The 25,064-nt window shown below is 45.6% G+C and overlaps 2 protein-coding genes across 4 annotated transcripts in view; both read right to left on the reverse strand.

Annotated features, from left to right (window-relative positions):
- Positions 1 to 25,064, reverse strand: part of LDLRAP1 (low density lipoprotein receptor adaptor protein 1) — a 632,547-nt gene that overhangs the window by 300,704 nt on the left and 306,779 nt on the right. The window lies entirely within an intron of this gene.
- Positions 1 to 25,064, reverse strand: part of LOC309396636 (mannosyl-oligosaccharide 1,2-alpha-mannosidase IA-like) — a 190,616-nt gene that overhangs the window by 33,125 nt on the left and 132,427 nt on the right. Inside the window, exons 3-5 of one of the 2 annotated variants that reach the window (XM_081961931.1) lie at positions 14,450 to 14,565; positions 8,889 to 8,969; positions 1,589 to 1,683 (exon numbers count right to left, since the gene is read on the reverse strand). In XM_081961931.1, the coding sequence (XP_081818057.1) occupies positions 1,589 to 1,683; positions 8,889 to 8,969; positions 14,450 to 14,565 (292 nt within the window). Of the gene's footprint in view, positions 1 to 1,588; positions 1,684 to 8,888; positions 8,973 to 14,449; positions 14,566 to 25,064 lie in introns of both variants that reach the window. The other variant, XM_081961930.1, reaches the window with a different exon arrangement.

A 25,064-nucleotide genomic window follows, 5' to 3' on the forward strand; every position in this document is an offset into this window, starting at 1 on the left:
TTGAGTCGGAGAACACCTGGTCTGGAGTGATATTCTAACCGCCCTAAGAACGCTCACCAAGAATGACATTCAAGGCAAAGATGAATTACTCTAGGATTCAGGCTGACAATTCAAAGAGCAAAAATTAGATTTTGTGCAGAGGAACGCGCTGAACTAAACCCAACGTTGTAAAAATGGTAAAAGTCAGACCAGAGATGTTGCAGAAATGCAGCGGGATGGAAGGATGGCAAAAAAAATAAATAAATACAGGACTGGGGTTCACAAAATCACCAGTTCTTTTTCATTCACCTCTTTCTCTCAGCTGAGGGCACCCCAAAATCTCAGGCAAAGGACCTTTCAAATTCCTACCACCCAACCAGCACAGAGATGCCCCGAGTAAGCTGAAACCAAGAGAACAGCTGGGAACCTGTGATTACGAAAACAAAAGGGCCGAGAGGGGTTATGACTGCAGAGAACAAGCACGTTGAAGCAGAAAATGCTTTTCGATTCCCCTCCGAGGGAAATGCAGAAATTAGTCAACTATGCCAACTTTGATTTCAGTTCAGGCCAAACTTTCTCCAGCCTGGCAGTTTCCACTTTATTGGTTTCAAGTTCCAATTATCAGCCAGAATAGCTCTAGTCAATTTGGGATGACAGGAGCTAGATTTGAAAATGTGTCAGTTCAAGTAACTAAGGAAGAAGGTTGGTCTGAGTCATTCTGGTTTCTGTTAACATCTGGGAACACAGTCAGATTGGGAGGAAACTCTGCCCTGTGAACAGAAAAAAAGCTATGTTTTGGGGAGAAGTTCAACTTCAGGATCCAAGGTAGTTTTCTCAACCTTGGAGACTTTGATATGTGGACTTCAACTCCCAGAATTCCCTAGCCAGTATTGCCTCAGATCAATGCTTCTCAATCTTGGTGACTTTAAGAGAGGTGGACTTCAAATCCCAGAATTCCCTAGCCAGTATTGCCTCAGATCAATGCTTCTCAATCTTAGTGACTATGATATGTGGACTTCAACTCCCAGAATTCCCCAGCCAGTATTGCCTCGGTTCAATGTTTCTCAATCTTGGAGACTATGATATGTGGACTTCAACACCCAGAATTCCCCAGCCAGTATGGCCTCAGATCAATGTTTCTTAACCTTGAAGACTTTAAGAGAGGTGGACTTCAACTCTCAGAATTCCCCAGCCAGTATGGCTGGTTAGGGTATTCTGGGAGTTGAACTCCATCTATCTTAAAGTCTCCAAGTTTGTAAGATGACTTATGACTGTTTTTCATACTTACGGCCATCGCAGCACCCCATGGTCATGTGACCCTGGGCAACTGAATCATATTTATGACAGCTGCAGCGTCCCAGGATCATGGGGTCAATTTTTGACAAGCAAAGCCGATGAGGGGAAGCCAGAGTTGTTTCACAACCGTCTTAGCAGCTGCAGCGACTCACTTAACAACTGTGGCAAGAAAGGTTGTAAAATGGGCAAAATTCACTTCTAACAAACGTCTCATTAACGGCAGAAACTTTGGGCTCAATTGGGGTTAAATCCAGGCAGGTTTCTCCTCTTATTCTCTATTTGTTAGCTGCAACAACACATGACTGTTCCTTGCCTGCCCAGGTTGATGACTCCTCGTGGGATTCCGGTCGGCGTGTTAAAGGCTGGGAGAAGCTTCTCCCCAAGTTCTAGAGCTTTGCTCTTGAAGACCTGTTGGAAGAAAGAAAGAGGAGGAAGTCAGGAAGCAGATACTGGAATAAATGGGAGCTGGGTTTCTTAACATAAATCTCCATGCGTTCAGCCACGTGGAGGGACTTCCTGGTACACCAGGAGCCTTGGTGGTACAGTGGTTAGAATCAGTGGTGGGATCCTGCCAGTTTAACAACCGGTTCGGTGATCACGTTTCGTGTGTGTTTTGTGTGCGCCTGATGCACACTGTGCGCCGGTGCGTGGTTTTACCAAAACCTACCTTCCACGTTACTTCTTGGGGAGCAACACAGCTGAGGTGCGGCAATCCACTCTGCCGCGCTAATCAGCTGAGAGGACATAGGTAAGCAAAGCGCAAGGGCGGACCAACCTGATCGTCGGAGCTACAGGTTCACTCGAACCGATCCGAACCGACTGAATCCCATCCCTGGTTAGAATGCAGCATTGCAGGCCATCTCTGCCCACAGCCTGGAGTTTCATCGTAATGGGGCTCAAAATCGACTCTACCTTGCATCCTTCCGAGGTCAATAAAATGAGGAGCCAGACTGTTGAGGGCAAATAGGCTGACTCTGTAAACTGCTTAAGAGAGTGCTGTGGAGCATTATGGGGCTATGTATAACTCTAAATGCTATTGCTAAGAGTTAGTGCTAGTGCTACTTCCAGAGAAATGTCCTTCTGCCCAGACTGAATGGGCAATATTTGGATGCAACAGCTGTGAGCATCTTTTCTCAGTGTGAATGCAGTTTAGCTCCTGTTGACAACTAGAGCACAGCTGGCCAACTAATAATAATAATAAAAACGGTATAGGGTTTCCTGCCTAGGCAGGGGGTTGGACTAGAAGACCTCCAAGGTACCTTCCAACTCTGCTATTGTATTGTATTGTATTGTATTGTATTGTATTGTATTGTATTGTATTGTATTGTATTGTAATAATAACAACAATAAAATCATGAAAACAGATGAGATAAAAAATAGATGAGGACTTCCGCTGCAGAAAACACACAAATCCTATCTCTGTGCCATCTCTCCAAGATTGAGGTGTAGTAATAGCTTTGGATGGTGGCTTCTGGATCGTCCCACCGAGGAGTAGGGTGTGTAAGTGGGGGTGATCTTTAATAGGCATTAGAAACTTTGATGCCTGGTCTGTTTTAAAAGGTCTTAAAAATCTCGATTTTATCAGTGCAGTTGGCTGTCCCTGTTCCGTTAAAACAATGTTGTTTCAATTAACGAGATTCTATCTATTTTACTATTTCAACATTATTTCCCCTTACAAACTGAAACTAAAGGCGTCATAAGAAAGGAAATGAATCTTCTTTCATTTCGTTTTTCAAGGACCGCTATTCAGTAGACGGCTATTGTGAACTATTCAAGCAATTGTACGTGCCAATTCAGCAATTACACAAACACTCATATTAAAGATAAAAAACCTAGACTGGAAATGAATTCAGACAAGAAAAATTCAGACTTTTGAACTTAAGGAAAAAAATAAAAGGCCCTCGATAGCTAAGATGCAGCGCATATATCGCACATGGAAAATCTTGGATTCAATCCTTGGAAACTCCAGTGAAAAGGGTGGCTTGGGTTTAATCCCTTTTCTGAGGAACCCCAAGGGATCTGCAAGAACTTTGATAGAGCTGAAGGGGGAAGCAATAAACTTCAGTCAAACACAGACCAGGGGTATCCTATGTTGGCCAGCGCAGCTGGCAGCAGAGTCAGACAGTGAGGAGGTTGGGGAGGAACATGGGCCAGTTGTGGAGGCTGAGGAAGGCTCCGATGAGGGCTCTGCGTCAGAGGCAGAGGTGGGGCCAAGGCCATCTGGCAGTTATCAGCTACCTTCGGAGCTAGACAACAGTGAGGCAAAGGAACAGCTGGAGTCTGTTCCCAGCGTGCGCGTGCGCAGAGCTGCCTGAAGAAAAGAACAGCTAAGAAACCAGGGTCGACTTGGGAGTAAAGTCACAGGTGGACGGTGAATTGCCCCTCCCATGGGAAATAAAAGAGGAGCAAAAGGGGAGTGGGATTTTGCAGGAAACAATTCATTCGTTCATTCATTTCAGGAGTGTGAAGATCTGTCTGTGAATCTCAGAGACTCTGTGCCAAGTCTTTCCTTGCACAGCACTGCGTTTGGAAAGTATTTACATAGCAGCTTTCCAAAATAGATAAGGTCTGTGGTCGTAAATATTCCTTTGAAAGACTGCTTGCCAACGACTGGGCCTTGGCTGAATGTGAATGAGAGGAATTCACATTCATTTAATAAAAGGGGTTTTGTCAGGACCAGGAATCTGCCTCGTGCTTTTTGGGGAAGCCTAGGTCAGAACATATATCCATAGCAACTTTTCTAAGGGTGGGGTTTGATCTACAAATAAAGTGCCACAGTCACCGCTTTGCAGGCCAGGATTTTAAAAAATTAACAGCTTCCACAGTTTGGAAAAGTTTGAATCCCCCTGATTTTTTGGGTGAGGAGAAAAACTCTCCACTGGAATGCCTGGAAAGCCCACTCAGGGGGCAGTACAGCGAAAGAGACAGTACAAAATCAATGAAAAATAGGCTATAGCAGGGGTGTCCAAACTTGGGAACTTTAAGACTTGTGGACTTCAGCTCCCAGAATTCCCCAGCCAGCATGGCTGGCTGGGGAATTCTGGGAGTTGAAGTCCACAAGTCTTAAAGTTCCCAAGTTTGGACACCCCTGGGCTATAGTGTTCCTCAACTTTGTCAGCTTGAAGATATGTGGACTTCAACTTCCAGAATTCCCCAGTCGGCATGGGAGTTGAAGTCCACATGCCTTAAAGTTGCTTAGTTTGGAGAACACCAGGTTAGATGACCCCTGACATTCTTTCCAACTCTACAATTTTACGATTCTATATCTGTCAGACAAGATATTAGGGAAGGTTGTAGGGGAGGGGGAGGGAGACAACAATGGGTGTGAACCTCAACAATGATGCCTCTTTCTGAATGCATTCAGCTCTCAAGAAAGTTCTCCTCCACCTCTAAGCTCCTCTAAGGTAATGGTAAAGGTTCCCCTCGCACATACCTGCTAGTCGTTTCTGGCTCTAGGGGGCGGTGCTCATCTCCGTTTGAAAGCTGAAGAGCCAGCGCTGTCTGAAGACGTCTCTGTGGTCATGTGGCCAGCATGACTAAATGCCGAAGGCGAATGGAATGCTGTTGTCTTCCCACCAAAGATGCTTCCTATTTTTCTACTTGCATTTTCTATGTGCTTTCGAACTGCTAGGTTGGCAGAAGATGGGACAAGTAAAGGGAGCTCACTCCGTTACGCAGCACTAGGGATTCAAACTGCTGAAACTGCCAACCTTTCTGATCGACAAGCTCAGCGTCTTAGCCACTGAGCCACCGCACCACTAAAAGGCATCAAAATCAATGTTGTTTTTGACACCATCATGAATTAAGACACTGGCCAGGACTGAAAACGGTTTTGAGTGGGGACAGAGAAGTAAGTATCTCCATCCCATTCAGACACCCCTTCTTCCTCTTTGTCTGGTGCGCTGTGATAACCACCACCATGACTTATGACCATAATTCAGGGCTCAAATATAGATCAAAGACTACCTGTAAAGCTTTAGAACAATTCCCTGATCTAGTCAGTTGCTGAAGTCTTTTTTGAAAACTTGAGAACGGGGACATCTTCTTCTCCTATTCCCCCCTTTGCTTCAGTCACTACGGGAACTGAACTTGCTGAAAAGCGAGAAACATCCGCATCCTTCTGCAGATATATTAATCAAGAGTTTACTTGTTATAAAGGGAAGAACGTGAAGTGATTTACAGAGACATCGTGCAGGATCCAAAGCTTTTGTCTAAATGAGGAAAGCAGCATTGCCAAGGCCACAGTGGCAAAGCTAACTTGTAAGAATGAAGTAAAACATAAATAAATAAATCCAGTTTTGGGAAGAAAAAAAAATAGGTGTCACAACTTGCTGTGCTTTGCTGTTCCTTTCAAAAGACAAAAAGCTGACCATATAACACTTTTGCACTGCAAGGGTCTTACAATCTGTCATTGGAACCACGCAGCTCCCTTGTTCTATATGCAAAGCCACAGCAGGAGGCCAAACTACTGCTTTGCTCCAGTTTCTGTCCTAGAAATTTTTTGTGCAACCTTTCTATGCCATCAAAAATATATCGTGCAATCAGTCTCAGTGTGTATACCACGGAACAATGGAAAAATAAGCAGGAACTCTACTGCTGCGGTATTATATCATGCTGCAAAGTTCATTTTGATTCCAGTGATCGGCCTGGGAAGCAAGGTCACCTCTGAGACCATTTGCTCCAAGGAAATAATATTCTTTGAAGGATAGCAATAGCACTTATATACCGCTTCACAGTGCTTTTACAGCCCTCCCTAAGTGGTTTACAGACTCAGCCTATTGCCCCCAACAATCTGGCTCCTCATTTTATTGATCTCGGAAGGATGGAGGGCTGAGTCAACCTAGAGCCGGTCAGAATCGAACTACTAGCAGTGAGCAGCCTGAAATACTGTATTCTAACTGCTGGGAGGGAGGGAGGGAAGGAAGGAAGGAAGCAATAGCACTTAGACTTATATACCACTTCATAGTTCTTTTACAGCCCTCTCTAAGTGAGTCAGCCTCTTGCCCCCAACAGTCTGGGTCCTCATTTTACTCACCTCGAAAGAATGGAAGGCTGAGTCAACCTTGAGCCTGGTGAGATTTAATACAATTTAATACAATAATACAATTTGAACTGCTGAACTGCAGTCAGCGGCAGTCAGCAGAAGTAGCCTGCAGTACTGCACTCTAACCACTGTGCCACATCGGATGGGACAGGGTTTTCCTTCTCCTGAAGGCTAAAAGAGAGTGGGGGGGGGGGATCTTACCTCTGAAGGCAAGATATTCCAAAAGGTGGGAGCCATGGCAGAAAGCCGTGGCCGATTCCTGGATCCCACCAGCCAAAATTACTTGGCTGATGAGATCCGCAATAGGTACCTTCTTCCAGCACAAATGGGGTGGGCCATTCCTATAGGGCAGGGGTGTCAAACTCGATTTCATTGAGGACTGCATCAGGGTTGTGTTTGATGTTGGGGGGGGGGCATGTGGTGTGTGATGAGGGGGCATGGCCAGCTTGACGTCACTCGTGTCAGGGGCACCTTTGGCGGCCCAAGCATTCTGCTAGCGAAAATAGCTCCTGAGCTCTGTTTTCTGCTGCGATAGCTTCCTGCAATCTTCTGCCAGCGAAAACACTGGCAAAGGCATTGCCGGTCCTTTGCTATTTCCAGGGTGGCTCCACAGGCCAGATCTAAGCACCTCCAAGCACCCCGCATGCTGGATCTGGCCTGCAGGCCTTGCGTTTGACACCCCTGCTATAGGGGAAGAGTCCCCAACCCCCAGTCCATGGATCAGCACTGGGCCACGGCGTGCCAGAAACCGTGCCATGCAAACAAGTAGAACCCCATCCAAGGGATGCAGGCAGCATGTGAAACCAAGCCCCCCCCCCCCCGGCTCTGATCCATGAAAAAACCTTTCTCCCCTGAACCGGTCCCTAGTGCCCCAAAAGTTAAGAACCACTGCTATAGGGGAAGATGGTTCTTCAGCTATCCTGGACCCATGCTATAAAGGGCTTTGAAGGTAATAACCAGTAGTGGGATTCAGCCAGTTCACACCTAGTCAGGAGAACCGGTTGTTAACTTCCTAAGCAGTTCGGAGAACCGGTTGTTGGAAGAAATCTCAAGTTGTTTTTTTCCCACTTTGTAGAGCTAATTCTGTAAGAAAGGCAGGAAGGAAATGTTCTGGTGTTGTTTCTAGCCTAATCTTTATGGCCCTGCTTACAGAAACTGCCTCTCCAGTTAACCCTTATTGCATTGTAACAGCTAAGGCGAAGCGCCCATCGACGTGAGTGACATTGAGTTGGCCACACCCACATAGTCACATGACCACTAAGCCACGCCCACCCAGCTGGTCATTAGGTCAGAGAACCGGTTGTTAAATTATTTGAATCCCACCACTGGTAATAACCACACCTTGAACTGCATCCAGAAGCAGATCGACAACCAAAGCATTTTTTAAGCCTACTGCCTATTCTAAATTGCATAATAAAAGTTCTCACTAAAGAGATTCCTGCTTGTGGCTATGTTTTATGGAAACACCTGCCTAGGTAGTAGTTCAGTTCCAAGAATTAATACCGGAAGGTTATTGCAATTAATGCCTTCACAGATGCATTTCTCTCTTGTTGAGTTAATGAAGAATGTTTTGGAATGAGTCCATGAAATTTAGGAGCTCGTCACACGTGACTTTAATGCCAAGGAAGATTTTCAAGGTTTGGTGAAAGAGCCAAAAGTGGTTGTCACTTTAAAAAAAAAAAAGATACCATATTTTTCAGAATATAAGACGCACCTTTTTCCTTCAAAAAAGAGGGTGAAAATCTGGGTCCATCTTATACACTGAATACGGCATTTTTACCCTCCTGAAATCCCACCCTCTTTGCAAAAATGACCATGCATAGCCTTTAGGAGGCTTCTAGAGTGCTCCTGGGGGCTGGGGAGGGCAGAAATGAGCAAAAAATGGGCTGTTTTTTTGCCAATTTTGCCCCCCAGCCCCCCAGGAGCACTCTAGAAACCGCCTAAAGGCTATGCATAGTCATTTTTTTTGGAAAAAAACAGGCCCGTTTTTGTGAAAAACAGGCCATTTTTGCTCATTTTTGGGGGGGACCCCCCCCCCCAGGAACATTCTACAAGCCTCCTAAAGACTATTCATGCCCTTTTTTTGACAAAAATGGGCCCGTTTTCATGAAAAATGGGGTGTTTTTGGGAGGTCTGCAGAGTGCAGAAACGTTTTTTTTTTTAATTTGCCTCTTCAAAATCTTGGTGCATCTTATACTCTGAAAAATACGGTAGTTCACAGCAGTGTTTAATGTGACCCTTGTGAGGGACACAACTCCTTCCCTCTAGCTTCAAGTCCTTAATAAATTCAGAACGCAAAACCGAAACCGTGGCCAGTGGCATTTCTGCAGAGACCAATGTACCAACCCAGTGAACTGTCCAGGAGAAATTGTCCACAGGAGGAAAATCCTACTGGATGAGCCAGGCCAAGTAATTATGCCCAACTTAATTAACCGCTACTCTGATATTTATCAAGAGGCACCATTTTTAGCTGGTTTTAGGCAAGGGAACAGGTGTGGCTTTCTGAGATTCTCCATGCGGAAATCCATGTCGCAACTCAAGATGTGCCAAATGGGTCAGCGGTACCAACCTCTTCGCCCGTCAGGTAATACGCAGACAGAAGCCCCCCAACGTAGCGGATGTTCACTTCGAATAAGGAAGCTTCGCCGTTCTGCTGGAAGAAAAAAATAAGAAGGTCTCAGGTTGGAGATTGCCGGACATGCGAATGCGAAGATAAGTAAGTGCAACTGAAGGAGCAGGTATAAAAACACATTTTTAGTACTCTTCACTGCACAATCCTTAGTAGAGACACTTGCAAGGCATGGATGGAAAGAACCCTGTAACTTGATGACCTGTGCACTTCCACTTCCAGAATTTGTGCACTGACAAATAAATAACAATTTCATTTAATTCCCCAGCCAGCCGGACACCTTCCTCAGCCTGCTACCTTTAGAAGGAAAAAAAATATATAATTTGCATTTTAACCCCCAAAACGAACATTTTCCTCTATCTCTATGTCTTGTAAGACAGCTTCTGCAGGCATTGGGGACAATATCTAGAATGCCTTTAGTGCTGCTGGCTGGTTCTCTCCAATATTTCAATTTTTTAAAAAAATGCTTCCCATATCTCATCCCTTAAGGCAGGGGTGTCCAAACTTGGGAACTTTAAGACTTGTGGACTCTGGGGAATTCTGGGAGTTGAAGTCCACAAGTCTTAAAGTTCCCAAGTTTGGACACCCCTGCCTTAAGGTAAAGGTTCCCCTCGCACATATGTGCTAGTTGTTCTCGACTCTAGGGGGCGGTGCTCATCTCCTTTTCAAAGCCAAAGAGCCAGTGTCAAGTCTCTGTGATCATGTGGCCGGCATGACTAAACGCTGAAGGTGCATGGAACGCTGTTACCTTCCCACCAAAGGTGGTTCCTATTTTTCTACTTGCATTTTTTACGTGCTTTCGAACTGGCAGGTTGGCAGAAGCTGGGACAAGCCACGGGAGCTCACTCCGCTACGCGGCGCTAGGGATTTGAACCGCCAAACTGACAACCTTTCTGATCAACAAGCTCAGCGCCTTAGCCGCTGAGCCACTGCAGCCCCATCTCATGCCTTATCAATAGTAAAATTACATAAAATGCATCATTCGATCCTGAGCAGCAACAGCTTATAAAAATTTAACAGCAATAGTAACATAGGCACTCAGCATTTGTAACAGTGATATGCCAGAGTAAGAGCAACTGTTTGTTGTTTCCACAGTCTTTTCTCTGTGGTTTTAGCATTTTGAGAAATTCACAAATCCATTCACGTGAAATGGGGGGAAGACATAATAATTAGACCCCCAGAGCGGTTTACATCAGTGAGTGTGGATGGAAAGGAGACAATAATGGGAACAAGCTTGTGCAATCCCCTCCCTTTCGTTTTTTTTTTATATATATATATATAACACTGATGCAGTGGAGTGAACTTTCCAACTAGCCCTTTACTCATAAAAATCTTGGAGCAGCGAAATGTCAAAGCAATTGTGGTCAAACCATCCCTTTCAAAAATTTCCTCTTGCCAATTCAGGTTTGTTCTCTGAATAAATACTGGCTTATACAAAAGGTGTGCATTCACAAATATCCTTCACACACCCCAGGCAGAAGAGGTACACTATATTGCCAAAAGTATTCGCTCACAACTGCTTCTGATTATGTGGATGGGTGAGCGAATACTTTTTGGCAATATAGTGTATTTCTGGACTATGTAAAAGGGCCCTTTAGAAAAACAGGAATTGGAATATAGGAATAAAAGAATATTGGAAATATAAAATAGAATAGAATAGAATAGGAGGAATGAAGAAAATGAATAGAATAGAATAACAGAGTTGGAAGGGACCTTAGAGGTCTTCTAGTCCAAACCCCTGCTCAGGCAGGAAACCCTACACCACTTCAGACAAATGGATACCCAACATCTTCATAAACACTTCCAGTGTTGGGGCATTCACAACTTCTGGAGGCAAGTTGTTCCACTGATTAATTGTTCTAACTGTCAGGAAGTTTCTCCTCAGTTCTAAGTTGCTTCTCTCCTTGATTAGTTTCCACCCATTGCTTCTTGTTCTGTCCTCAGGTGCCTTGGAGAATAGCTTGACTCCCTCTTCTTGGTGGCAACCCCTGAGATATTGGAACACTGCTATCATGTCTCCCCTAGTCCTTCTTTTCATTAAACTACACATGCCCAGTTCCTGCAACCGTTCTTCATATGTTTTAGTCTCCAGTCCCCTAATCCTCTTTGTTGCTCTTCTCTGCACTCTTTCTAGAGTCTCCACATCTTTTCTACATCATGGCGACCAAAACTGAATGCAGGATTCCATGTGTGGAGTAACAGGAAAGTAGGGCTTGCATTCTTTCTGACCCTGTTCACAACCAGTGTGTGGCATTTATATTCCATGCAATGCACATCAGTTCATTTTGGGAAGATGTGCAGCCTGCTATTATACTCAAATGGATGCTGCAGCCATCAGTAACATCACTTCAAACTCTATATTCACTTTTGAAAACATTAACTTGCAGTGCACCGATGAGGTTACCGAGTTTGGTGATGAAGAGTCTACAAGAAAACCAAGCTCAGAGAGCACCATACATGGTGTTTTTTCAAATGTCCTGCGTTTAATATTTTTTAATATCCTAATCACTGTTTCTTAATCTTGGCAACTTTCAGATAGTGTGGACTTCATTGCCAGAATTCTCCGATCAGTTTGCTGGGCGGTAAATTTTAGGCGTTAAAGTCCATCCATCTTCGAACTGCCAAGGTTTAGCAATATTTTCAAAGCTCCCTTTTCTAAGTTCTTGGCAAATCTAGGTATTTAAATTTAGAGACAAGGAGGGTTCAGAATCTGTAATCTGGAAAATGTTGGCTGTTAGAGCCTAAGGATAAATATCTTGCTTCATCCTAACAAAAATGAATTTGCTAAGGGAAGAAAAATAATAATATATAAGTATATATTCAAAAGTAAGATACAAAAAGGGGGAAAACATAATCAGGATAGATTTGAGAAGGAAAGGGAGCAAGAAATGATATTCAACTATTTTTGGGTGCGGAAATACCACCCCTAGAAAATAAAAATTAAGAGCTGGAAGAAACACCTACAACAATAGAAAAAGAAAGAAAGAGAGGAAGAGAGGATATGAGAGGAAGAGGAGGGAAGGAAGATAGAGGAGAGGAGAGGAAGATGGAAGGGAGAAGAAGAGTAAGAGAGAGGGCAGGAATGGGAAGAAGAGAGAAGTAGGGAAGAGAAAAGGGAAGAAGGAAGGGAAAGGAGAGAGGAAGGAAGAAAGTAGGGAAAGGAAGGGAGGAGAAAAAGAAAGGGAAAAGAAAGTGGTATCAAAACAAGTGAGGAATGGTAAACAAAGCAACCCAAACGGTATATTATAACCCTGTAAATGGAATAACAAATGTATAAGAAGGACGAATGTAAAAAAAATCATAACTATGTGTATGTATACCTATAATTGTATATAGAGAACAAAAAATAAAAAACTTTTCAAAAATAAAATGAATTTGATAGTTGGGGGAATTTTGGGAGTTGAAGTCCACACATCTGAAAGTTTCCAGGGCTGAGGAAGCCCCACCGTAAGCGCTTCGTTTCTAACTGAGTTGTCCTGTTTCATCTGGATGAAAAGAAACCTTCAGTCCACATCTAGTCTCTTCTGCCGTGAAACCTCTGACACGGCTCTTCGCAAGGCTGCTGCTGATTGATTTGTGGGCCAGAAGGGAGAGCTTTTGTGAAAATACAGATCAATAACCTTTCTCTAGTTTGTCTGTTGGCCTATTGATCCAATTCCAAACACAGAGCACTGAGCCAAATTTACGAGGCACAACTGCCCATTTGCAAGCCCATGTTGGTCATCTATTTCAAAACAAAGCTTTTCTGGGGTGGGGGGAGAGGGAGAGGCAGTCTCCTTTGCTTTTCCTACAGCCTTGCAGCAAAAACAGAGAGGTGGTCTGGCATGAGAAATGCTGCCCTGTTGGTATGTAAACAGGCTTGCCCGTATACAATGGGTTTGAACAGCGGTGGGATCCTGCCAGTTTAACAACCGGTTCGGTGATTGCGTGCTTTGCGCGCATGCACAGTTTTAACAATGCCTACCTTCTGTGTTACTTCTGGGGAGTAACACAGCTGAGGTGCAGCAATCTGCTCTGCTGCGCGAATCAGCTGAGAAGATATAGGTCATTATAGCGCAGGGGCAGGCGAGAGGGCCCAGCTGATCGTCGGAGCTAGCAGTTCACCTGAACCAGTCCGAACCGGTAGAATCCCACCCCCGGTTTTAAACTCAGAGACCTGGAGGACCTCAGTCTATGCAGCAACACAAAACTCAAATAATAGGGGGACTGTCGAGAGGCTAAACAAAGTGATGGAGCAAACAGGATAAACTAGAGCAGGGGTGTCAAACTCGATTTCATTGAGGGTTGTGTTTCACCTTGGAGGGAGGGGGGAGGCTGAGCTGGGCATGGCTATGGTGGGCGTGGCCAGCTCGACGTCACTCATGTCGGGGACACCTGTGGTGGCCCAAGCACTCTGCCAGCAAAAACAGAGCTTGGGAGAGTCACATATGACCGTCCCAAGCTCCGTTTTTGCTGGCAGAGGGTTGCAGGAAGCTGTTGCATCCAAATATGGAGCTCGCGTGGGCTGCGTGTAGCCCTCCTGAGCTCAGTTTTTCACTGGCAGATGCACTGTGGGCTGGTCCTTCACTGTTTCTAGGGTGGCCCTGAGGGCCAGATCTAAGCACTCTGTGGGCCGGATTCAGCCCGCGGGCTTTGATTTGACCTCCCTGTACTAGCGCATGGGGTGGGATTCAGAGAACCAAGTATTTATGGGCTGTTTCAAGCAAATGGAAATAGGTTCGCCATCACTGTACTAGACTCTCTCAGCTCAAGAGCCAAGATGGTGGAGTGATGAAGATGCTGCACCTCTACAAAACATCGGATGGCAGTTGGAAGGCCTGTACTCCAAATACCCATAGCTGCTTAGTTCTCAAATGATTCATCTTTTTGATCGGAGGTATTTCAGACAGGGAAGATGGAAAGAGGAAGGAGGCGATCTACAAAGATATAGACCAGAGTTTTTCAACGTTGGCAGTTTTAAGATGGGTGGACTTCAACTCCCAGAATTCCCCAGCCAGGTTGGTATTCAGCAGTTCTGGAGAACCAGTAGCAGAAATTTTGAGTAGTTCAGAGAACCAGTGAATACCATCTCTGGCTGGCCCCGCCCCTATCTATTCTCTGCCTCCTGAGTCCCAGCTGATCGGGAGGAAATGGGAATTTTGCAGTATCCTTCCCCTGGAGTGGGGAGGGAATGGAGATTTTATAGTATCTTTCCCCTGCCATGCCCACCAAGCCATGCCACACCCACCAAGCCGGTAGTAATAATTTTTGAATTCCACCACTGATAGAGGCGCTGATTGGATTATTAGCTGATCTGGCGATCAAGGCCTTTCTCCTTTAATCCTTTTACCCTATTACCTCCCAGCTCAACTATACGCTGTCCTATTCTCGGCTTGTTTTTACAGTGTGCCAGGTTGGGGTGTGGGGTGCCGGGTGGAGGACCAGTCAAAACACCAGTGTTCAAAATACACCAGGGGGTTTTCTGCCAGAGAATAGAGAAACCTGTTCAAAGGCTGACTCACCACGTTCAAGTCAAAGCTCTTCTCCACCCAATCTTTGGCTTCCTGGAATTCTTCCTGCAGCTCCATGACGTACAGGGTATCCAAAGCATCCACCACGGTGGCTCCCCGGAGGCCTCCTGCAGGGACAGAAACCCACACGGTTAGAATGGAACTTGTTGACTTTCCACTGAGGGATGCAGAGGTTAAGAGCGGCTGTAAAAATTGTCGCTGGGATGCGATCCTGAGATTGCTTTCTTTCTTTTTTTTTTTAAATAAAAGATTTTTTTTTAATTTTAAAAACAAACACAACACATCCTTCTTTACATGCTGTAGAAAGTGTATCTGTTGGTTACAAAAAGGCTTATGTGCATGTCTTCCACAGTCAACAAACATAATTCATATTAACTCAAGAATTTTAACTCAGATATATTGATAGATATTACGGTCATCATATCTCCATTTTCATTTGACTATGATTCTTTAAACGTCCTTCATCATAAAATATACCAAGATTTAATACAAAACCACATACTGGCATTTCATTTACTATTTCTAAAATCCTCCAATAACACTGAATCCTTCTGTCCTATTCTAGCTAAACATCCATAATATTTAATAACAAAGTTTTCTAATCCTTCTTTCCAAATCACTGTTTACAAATTACATCCCATTTCCTTATGTTGTACCCATACATATATATACGTCGTTATCATTATCCCTCCTTTATTTGACTATATCCTGCATCATATCATTTCCCCCCCCTAATAAGCAAGACTTATATTGTATACATTATTATCATTATCAATTATTTATTTAACTATAACTATTGTCCCTAAATTTCACTAAGTTTAACTGCTTTCTTAATGCATAGAGAGCAGTGATATCAATAGCAATAGCACTTAAACTTATATACCGCTTCACAGTGCTTTACAGCCCTCTCTAAGCGGTTTACAGAGTCAGCCTCTTGCCCCTAAAAATCCAGGTCCTCATTTTACCCACCTCGGAAGGATGGAAGGCTGAGTCAACCTTGAGCCTGCTGAGATTTGATCTGTCAAACTGCTGGCAGCTGGCAGTCAGCAGAAGTAGCCTGCAGTACTACACTCTAACCACTGGGCCACCATGGCTCTTAGTGCTGAAAAGGTCGAGTGGAAATGTCTCGTGAGCACAGTTGTCGGGGCTGCGCTCTGGAAAAGCCGACCTCCGGGTTCTAGCGCATATGTGCACCTGACAATCAGCTGGATGGCGTGCATGCGTAGACCGGTTTTCGGCCTTGCCTCGCACGTGAAGGGATACATTCTGGCATGCATGCACACCCAACAACCAGCTGGCCAGGGCGCATGCGCAGATTGTTGGCACTGCTGCGTGCATGAAGGACAGCTGATCGTCACGTGTGCATGTGCACCAGAAACCCGGGAGACAAACAAGCAAGGCCATGCGTGCCGAGCGACATGGTTTCGTGTGCCACTTTGGGCACGCATGCCATAGTTTTGCCATTACGTATATAGAGCATATATATGGCTGGCTGGGGAATTCTGGGAGTTGAAGTCCACCCATCTCAGAGATGCCAAGGTTGGAACCCCGGGTCTACATGAAACTTACCCAACATCATACCCAGTTGTAAAGGACTGCAATGCCTATCATCCTGAGCCACCTGATCTATGATCCCTTCTCTATATGCAGAGCAGGGAGGAAAGAGACTCTGCCTCGCAGGTTGTTTATGCACTGGAACCTTTGGGCAGTATATTAAGGTCCTATAATATTGAATTTTTACATCTCCAAATGATTCAGGGGAAGTGACACTGTCAGGAGACTAGAAATGTAAAACCTCTTAATTGCTTCAAAACCCTCCAGATAACTTGCAGCATTCCTCGGCAGAAAAATAGGGAGCCAATGTGTGAACACCTGATAAAAGCCAGCCATGGGCTTCTGAGCAATCTCAACAGCAAAGACTGGTGGGTAAGAAAAAAAAGTGAATCAGGCAGTTTTCTCTGATTCAGATCAGAGAAATGAAATTAAGACATCCTGAAAGGAAGAGCTGGTTATTAGAAGCACGAGACTTCGAAGGACTCCTGTTTAGGAGATATACCCCCTATTCAAATAGGAACTGGTTGAGGGAGTATGGGAGAGGGAGATGGGGGAGGGAGGAGAGGGAGGGAGGGAGACAGAGAGAGGGAGGGAGAGGCAGAGAGAGAGAGAGGAAGGGAGAGACAGAGAGAGGGGGAGACAGAGAGAGGGAAGGAGACAGGAGAGAGAGGGGGGAGAGGAAGGAAGGGATACAGAAAGAGGGAGAGGGAGGGAGGGAGACAGGGAGAGGGAGGGAGACAGGAAGAGAGAGAGGGAGATGAAGGGAGGGAGAGACAGAGAGAAGGAGAGAGGGAGGGAGATGGGGAGAGACAGAGAGAATGGGAGAGACAGAGAGAGGGAGAGGGACAGACAGTGGAGGAGAGAGGGAGGAAGAGAGGGAGGGAGATGGGGAGAGGGAGACAGAGAGGGAGACAGAGAGGGAGAGGAAGGTTGGGAGAGACAGAGAAGGAGAGAGGGAGGGAGAGGGGGAGAGAGGGGGAGACAGAGAGAGACAGACACGGAGAGAGGGAGAGGGAGAGAGTGGGAGAGACAGAGAGAGGGAGAGAAATGGAGCGACAGAGAGGGAGGGAGATGGGGAGAGAGAGGGAGGGGGGAGACAGGGAGAGAGAGAGGAAGGGAGGGAGAGACAGAGAGAAGGAGAGAGGGAGGGAGATGGGGAGAGACGGAGAGGGAGAGAAAGGGAGAGACAGAGGGAGGGAGATGGGGAGAGAGAGGGAGGGAGGGAGACAGGGAGAGGGAGGGAGACAGGAAGAGAGAGAGGGAGAGGAAGGGAGGGAGAGACAGAGAGAAGGAGGGAGATGGGGAGAGACAGAGAGAGTGGGAGAGACAGAGAGAGGGAGAGGGACAGACAGTGGAGGAGAGAGGGAGGAAGAGAGGGAGGGAGATGGGGAGAGAGAGGGAAGGAGGGAGACAGGGAGAGGGAGGGAGACAGGAAGAGAGAGAGGGAGAGGAAGGTTGGGAGAGAGAGACAGAGAGAAGGAGAGAGGGAGGGAGATGGGGAGAGAGGGGGAGACAGAGACAGACAGACACGGAGAGAGGGAGAGGGAGAGAGTGGGAGAGACAGAGAGAGGGAGAGAAATGGAGGGACAGAGAGGGAGGGAGTTGGGGAGAGAGGGAGAGACAGAGAGGGAGAGAGTGGGAGAGTGGGAGACAGAGAGGGAGAGAAAGGGAGAGACAGAGAAGGAGAGAGGGAGGGAGATGGGGAGAGAGAGAGGAAAGGAGGGAGACAGAAAGAGGATGGAGGAAGAAGAAGGGGGAAGGGAGAAAGAGGGAGAGAGACAGAGAACAGAGAGAAAGAGAGAGAAGGGAGGGTAGAGTTGGATAGAGGAGAGTAAGAGAGAGAGAGAGATGGTTTCCAGGAATTTTAAAACCCCATTTAAATTATTGCAAAGCCCACTTGGGGCAATGGTTCACAGGCCTTGCAAAACTGAAGAAAGGATTCCCATCATCCCATATCATTGGGACCGAGGAGCAAAACACCACAAATGAAGATGCAGGTTATAAGAAATACTGATGGCAAAGTTGAGAAAGGGGAAGCTGACACAGAAAGAAGCAAACACTTTCCCTACTTAAATAACGTGGGGCGCTAACTTGGCAGGACTTTCATTGGGATTAGCATGAGTTGAGTAACAGATTTGCACTGGTGTGATGCTTAAGAGGTTGCGCCTTACACATCAGGCCCTGCCAAACTGTTGCCTTGTCTAAAATCTGCTCGTTCGGCAATGAGAACCCCTTGAAAGAGGGTATTAGGCTCCCCTTCCACTAGGGCAGTGTATTTCGACCTCAGCCACTTCTACGATGTGTGGACTTCAACTCCCAGAATTCCTCAGCCAGCATGGCTGGCTGGGGAATTCTGGGAGTTGATATCCACACAACTTAAAATTGCCGAGGTTGTGCACGTGTGACATGAGGAAGGAAACCAAGCTTGTTAATCGTACACTATTCATGCATTTACAAGCACTTTTCATTTCAGAGGCATTAGGCGACATTATCATTCAGACTTAAAAGTCTGAAAGCAGCGAAGATGCATGTAAAATTTGGAGAAAACAGGGAGAAATTGCATGCCGTTCCCGGAATGCATTAAATTGCAATTGCAAATTATACATCCTACCCGCAAAACAACTTCGCGGGGAAGGAATTTTTTGAACCGGAGGAGCTAAAAATATTCCAATTTATTAACCTTCATCTTTCATATAATCTGTAGCCGTCACTGAGTTAGAAAAAGACCGGGTAACAGAAAACACAGCTATAGTTATTTGATTTACATCCCATCTTTCTGGTCGGGTGAGTGCTCAAGGCAACTAAAAAAAAAAAACAATGTATTTTTTTAAAGGTGAAAAATAATAGTAAAATAAATATAAATACTAAAGTCTTTCTCTGTGGAGGCCTCCAACGATCAGGGGACCATTCTCTCCGCAACAAATGTGATATTTAAGATAAACTGGCTGTCCTAACAGCTTCCCGGTTCCCAGTAATTCCGCTTTTTTTCCTCCTATGAAGAGTGATTCACGGTTTTCCAGCAATGCTATAAGCACATCAGCATTCAGGAACATGTTAGGTGTCCAAAACAGCTGCTGTCAACAAGGGGTATGATTGGCTTGGGTAAAATCCTCTCTCAGATCTGGCGGTGATAACTGTCTTTCTTAGCAGGGGGAAACCATGTTTATGAAGGCTAAGCATGAGTCATGGCGCCTCTGGTGAACTGCCCCAGCTGTGAGATATATAGTCCACTAAGCAGTGCGCTATCCATCAACCTTGTTCTCATGCTTTAATGGAATGTCAGACCAAAGAGGTGTTTCCGGAACACCTTGGAGAGTGGATTATTTGTTAGAGAATCAGATGTGGCTTGATGGGTCGAGATGCGGATGGGGCATCAGGTCCACGACACCTTGAAGGCTTTGTATTGTGAAGACCTGTTATTGTACCCAGTGCTATGGCCAGGGGTGGGGTTCAAAAATTTTAGCAACCCTAGTTCTTGGTGGAGAGGGGCGGGGGAATAGCATTCTCAATCTTGCAGGATTCTGTCAGTGTAGCTTTACAACGGAGTAGAATAAGCTCAGCCGGTTTTGATTCCTATCTAATTAATTTCATGAGGCTGACATTAGTCTTCCAAGTCTGAAAGAATAATTCTCCCGCATCTCTTGTAGAAACCGAGGAAGCTATGGGTTATGTGTCTCTTCTAAGCCTCTTATCCAGGGGTGGTATTCACTTACCTTCCCTACCGGTTTGCAAATGTGAGCGCGTCCCCAGTCCTCGCATGCACTAAGCCTTCCGCACATGGGATTTGGCTAAAAAACGTGCCTAAATGGGATGGCATAGAGCTTGGGTGGGTGGATGGGTGGGGCCACTACAGGTTCGGATGAACTGGTCCAAAATGGCAGAATACCACTTCTGCTTCTTATCCCATCCACTATCTCTAGACCAGTGTTTCTCAAACTTGGCGACTTTAAGTCCTGTGGACTTCAACTCCCAGAATCCCCCAGCCAGCATAGCTGGCTGGGGAATTCTGGGAGTTGAAGTCCACAGGACTTAAAGTCGCCAAGTTTGAGAAACACTGCTCTAGACCTATGATGGAGAAGCTGTGGCATCTGTGCCCAAAGTGGCACACAAGCCATGTCGCCTGGCATGAGTGGCATTGCCTGTTCCTCTTCCGGTTAATTGATTGGCCCGTTTGCAATCATGGCAGTAACAAGAAGACTTGCTGGCCAATGTCCATGTGCACACCGGAAACTGGAAGTTCATTTTCCGGTGCACGCATGCCCCCGAGGCAGCTTCTCTTCCTTGTTGTGGCTCAGATGAGTGCACATGAAGTGCTCCCTTTTTGCCATTCGGTGCTGGGCGTGCGCACTCCCTTTTCGGAACTGCTCTAGACTGTCTCTTATTTGACGTTTGGCCATCCCTTTGCCTGGTCTCCCAAGGTCTTCCCCACATATCGCTGCACCAGGAGTGAGTTCCTGCCAGTTCTAACCTCTTCTATAGAAGAGGTTTCACAAATCTACAGTGCTATTTAGAACCGGTTCCAGCTCCCTTCCCCCCACCCGTCCGCACATCATCAAGATGAAGAGCCAGAGGAGGAATTCTGGGAGTTGAAGTCCACAGGTCTTAAAGCTGTCAAGTTTGAACATCCCTGGATTTTTTTCTAAAGGGTTAGGGGTGCGAGGGTCTTGTAACTTGACAGCTTTAAGACTTGCGTGCTTCAAATGCCAGAGTTTCTGAGCCAACATTTTGGTTGCTAAGCAAGAACATTGTTAAGTGAGTTTCACCACATTTTACAAGTTGGCCACTCCCACCCAGTCACATGGCTGGCAAGCCACTCCCATCCAGTCACATGGCCCGCAAGCCACTCCCATTCAGTCACATGGCTGGCAAGCCACTCCCACAAAGCAGGCCACACCTACAGAAGAGGTTCTAAAAAAAATTTGAAATCCACCACTGCACTGCACCCACCCAGTGTTGTGAGAAATCTGTTTGTTTAAAATTAGAAAGCAAAGTGGTTGGTTTCCTTTGCTGGGCTATTCCTGGCAGGGAAATATTAGACTTTAAATGATCACTTTTTATGATCTCCTGAGCAATCTGGCACCTCTCTTTAAGTCAACAAGATATCTACAAGGGATGCCTAAATATAAGACGGCACTTAAACCTCAACACATTTTAATGTACTCTCTATGGAGGTCCTTGTGGACTTACACAACGTCAGTAGCGTTGGATTAAGAACATGGAGGTTTCTAAGCCAAATTTTGTTTGTTTTTTGTCTTCATACATTCAAAGAAAACCATTTATTTCTCAAAGTGTTGTGTCTTTTAAGAGATGCAGAGACTTCAGCTGCCCGAACTCTCCAGCCAGCATGCTGTCTAGAGAATTCTGGGAGTTGGAGTAAACATATTTTAACATTGATTTAAAGGCATAAGACATTATTTTCATCTATACCTGAAAAGCGTTATCAATACCAAGAAGGCATTGAACAGCCATCTTAGATCTTTCTTTCCATACAATAGGGGGGCATCTCTGTTCAAAAATAAAAAGGCCCAACACCGAAAGTGCCCAATGTTGTAAACAGTAGTAAAATGAAGGATGATTGGCACATTTCCAGAGTGTTCCTGATGGGTGGCATTGGCCCTGAGCTTTTTAAACAAAATGTAGGCAAAGTGTCTCGTACAAATTAAAGTCACTGGGGACAACCGCATTCCCGTATGAACATTCCCATTTCCCTCCAGCTTCCTAATTAGCCCCCTTTCTTTTTTTAATGACTTCCTGGTGGTTTTCTTTTATTATAAGATTAAGAAATCTTGACAGTTTGAACTTTACGGGCAAATTGCTGACTGCATACAAGACCGCAAACTTATTTTTACTGCACAGCATCAAACATCTGTTTTGATAGCTAGATAGATGATAGATAGAAGATATAGTTAGATGTTAGATAGATGGATGATATAGATCAGGGGTGTCCAAACTTGGGAACTTTAAGACTTGTGGACTTCAGCTCCCAGAATTCCCCAGCCAGCATGGCTGGCTGGGGAATTCTGGGAGTTGAAGTCCACAAGTCTTAAAGTTCCCAAGTTTGGACACCCCTGATATAGATAGACAGACAGATGATATAGATCAGTGGGACTCAACCTTCCTAATGCTGTGACCCTTTAATACAGTTCCTCATGTTGTGGTGACCCCCCAACCATAAAATTATTTTATGTTTTCCGTATTTTTTTGAAAATATGTGTTTTCCGATGGTCTTGGCGACCCCTGTAAAAGGGTCATTCGACCCCCAAAGGGGTCCCGATCCACAGGTTGAGAACCACTGATATAGAAAGATAGATGATAGATAGATAGATGATATAGACAGATAGCTGATATAGATAGATAGGTGATAGGTGATAGCATATAGTTAGATGATAGACAGATGATATAGACAGACAGATGATTAGATAGATAGATAGATAGATAGATAGATAGATAGATAGATAGATAGACAGACAGACAGACAGACAGACAGACAGATGATATAGACAGATAGATGATATAGACAGGTAGATGATATAGATAGATAGGTGATAGGTGATAGGTGATAGATGATATAGTTAGATGATAGACAGATGATACAGATAGACAAATGAATAGATAAATAGATAGATGATAGATAGAGATAGATAGATAGATAGATAGATAGATAGATAGATAGATAGATAGATGATAGATGGATGGATGGATGGATGGATGGATGACAGACAGACAGACAGACAAAAAAAAAGAGTCCCTAATTCAAACGTATTTCTTTTCTACTCCTCTTCCATAAAGCTCTGCACAGGACATACATTTATGCATCCAAACCAGCTTCTGACAATAAAAGCCCACTCCCAAGAGCTGAATGTGTAACAGCCATTCTGAGTCTGGCTGTGCCCACTGCAGAAAGCTCTCCCTTAAAATTCAGGAGGTGCCAATTGGCACATCGGTTATTCACTCATTCATAGAGTTTAAATGGCCTCCCAGTGCCCACGGCTGCAATTATTTGAGCTGGGTGGGTGACCATATAGATTCCATGAATGAATGAAAGAATGGATGGATGGATGCGTAAAGCAGCCAAAAAACAACGCAGTTGAAAAGGACAACGGACAATAAATTCTCCTCCCAGAGCCTATTTCAATCCAGTTGGCCCCAGTGGAAAGAAACAGGACTTAAAAAATATTATTTTTTTACTTCTCTGTTTTGGTGTTTTTTCACGTCCCCTTCATGAAATTGTACATAGGCAGTCCTTGGTTAACAACCGCTCATTCAGTGAACGTTTGACGCCATGGCAGTGTTGGAAGAATGGCGCTGTCTACTGGTCCTCGAACTGGCGGCTGGCACAGCATCACCATGGTCATGTGATTGCGGTCCAGGTGCTTGGAAACTGGCTCATAGTTACAGCATCCTCCCAGTCATGTGATTGCCATTTGTGACCTTCTCTGCAAGCTCCCCGCAAGCAAAGTCGATGTGGAAGCTAGCAGGGAAAGTCACAAGTGGCTCCTGTAAGTTGTCCCCATTCCCCCCCCCCCCACTTTTGCTCCTGAAGTAACTGGCTACCGCAGACCTGGGCATTCTACAGCCCATGGGCCACATCCAGCTCTTTGGCTGTCCCTGTCCGGCCCACAATCCTATATGTTTAGCTCTCTTCAACAGTCTCAGTTTTTGCATGTGATCCCTTGGGAAAATTAACTGCCGACCTTGGGCTATGGAGGATGAGATCGTGAGTATCTTGCACATCTGTCTGCAGCGGGGTCTAGGACTGTTCTCCTACCCTTCACCGCCCCTTGTTCGCCCCCAGGGTTTCTCTCCCAGTCATTCGTCTCTACCATTTCGCCTCTGCTTTTAGGACCCTAGCTGTTCGTCCTGGGCAATGGGACCCAGCCTCTTCTGTCCCAGGCCCTTTGGGATAAATACTGCTCGCCCCAGGCTTTTGGGCTTCGGAGACAGTTAGCCGCCAGCCAATCGGAGGAAGGGAAGGGAGAAAGAGAGAGATAGGGAGGGAGGAAGTGTTCTATGTCGAGTTTCCACTTGCCTCGGGTCCGAGCTAAAAAATCCTTTGCATTCTTCCCCTCCCCGAAATGTTGGGGAAGAGCTAGAAAATCCTTTCTATCCCCACCCCCACCCCGAAGCGAAATGGTAGAGGTGAATGCCTGAGGGAGAAGCCCTGGGGGCGAACAAGGGGCGGCAAAGTGTACGAGGAGTACAGTCCCATTCTGGTCCACAGCACACCCTGCCTGGGGCAGCTGTCTGCACACCCTCCCTGACAGCAGCCATCTCCTGCCCTACCGCATTTGCGCCATGCCATAGCAACCGCTTGCCTGCCCACTGCCCTGCTTGCAAGCCGCCTGGGAATTGCGACTTCCCGCTGGCTTCCCCATCGATTTGCTTGTTGGAAGCTGGCAGGAAGTTGTGAGGAGGTGCTTGCTTAACGACCTGCAAGCCTCCCTTAAAGACAACGGGACTGTCGGAACTGCCACTGTTAAGTGATGTGTCCTGCGACATCACACTTTACAAACGCATCGCCTTAGCAACAGAAATTCCTGACAGTTAGAACAATTAATCAGTGGAACAGCTTGCCTCCAGAAGTTGTGAATGCCCCAACACTGGAAGTCTTTAAGAAGATGTTGGATAGCCATTTGTCTGAAAGGGTATAGGGTTTCGTGCCTAGGCAGGGGGTTGGACTAGAAGACCTCCAAGGTCCCTTCCAACTCTGCTATTGTATTGAATTGTATTGTATTGTAAATTCTGGTCCCAGCTGCCATTGTTCAGTGAGGACTACCTGTATTTTCTAGTGGAAGCGGTATAAAACAGATTAAACAATGAATCTTATAAGCCAGGGGCAAAGGCCAGCAAGAGTATTGCAGGAAAATACACGATTTTCTAACTTTCGCTACTCTTCTGCCACTGCAATTATTCTGGAACCGCTGACCTTTTTGCCAGGCTTGCAATTTAAAGACGGGTCCTTATTCACCGAGGGCGATTTAAACAAAAAAGGAAAAGGAAAAGATAAAAAAGAGAATTCTGCTGGATCTGCTTGAGTGCCTAGGAGACGGCA

The sequence above is a fragment of the Natrix helvetica genome (assembly GCF_964273705.1).
Source record: "Natrix helvetica genome assembly, chromosome: 9".
Taxonomy (NCBI): Eukaryota; Metazoa; Chordata; class Lepidosauria; order Squamata; family Natricidae; genus Natrix; species Natrix helvetica.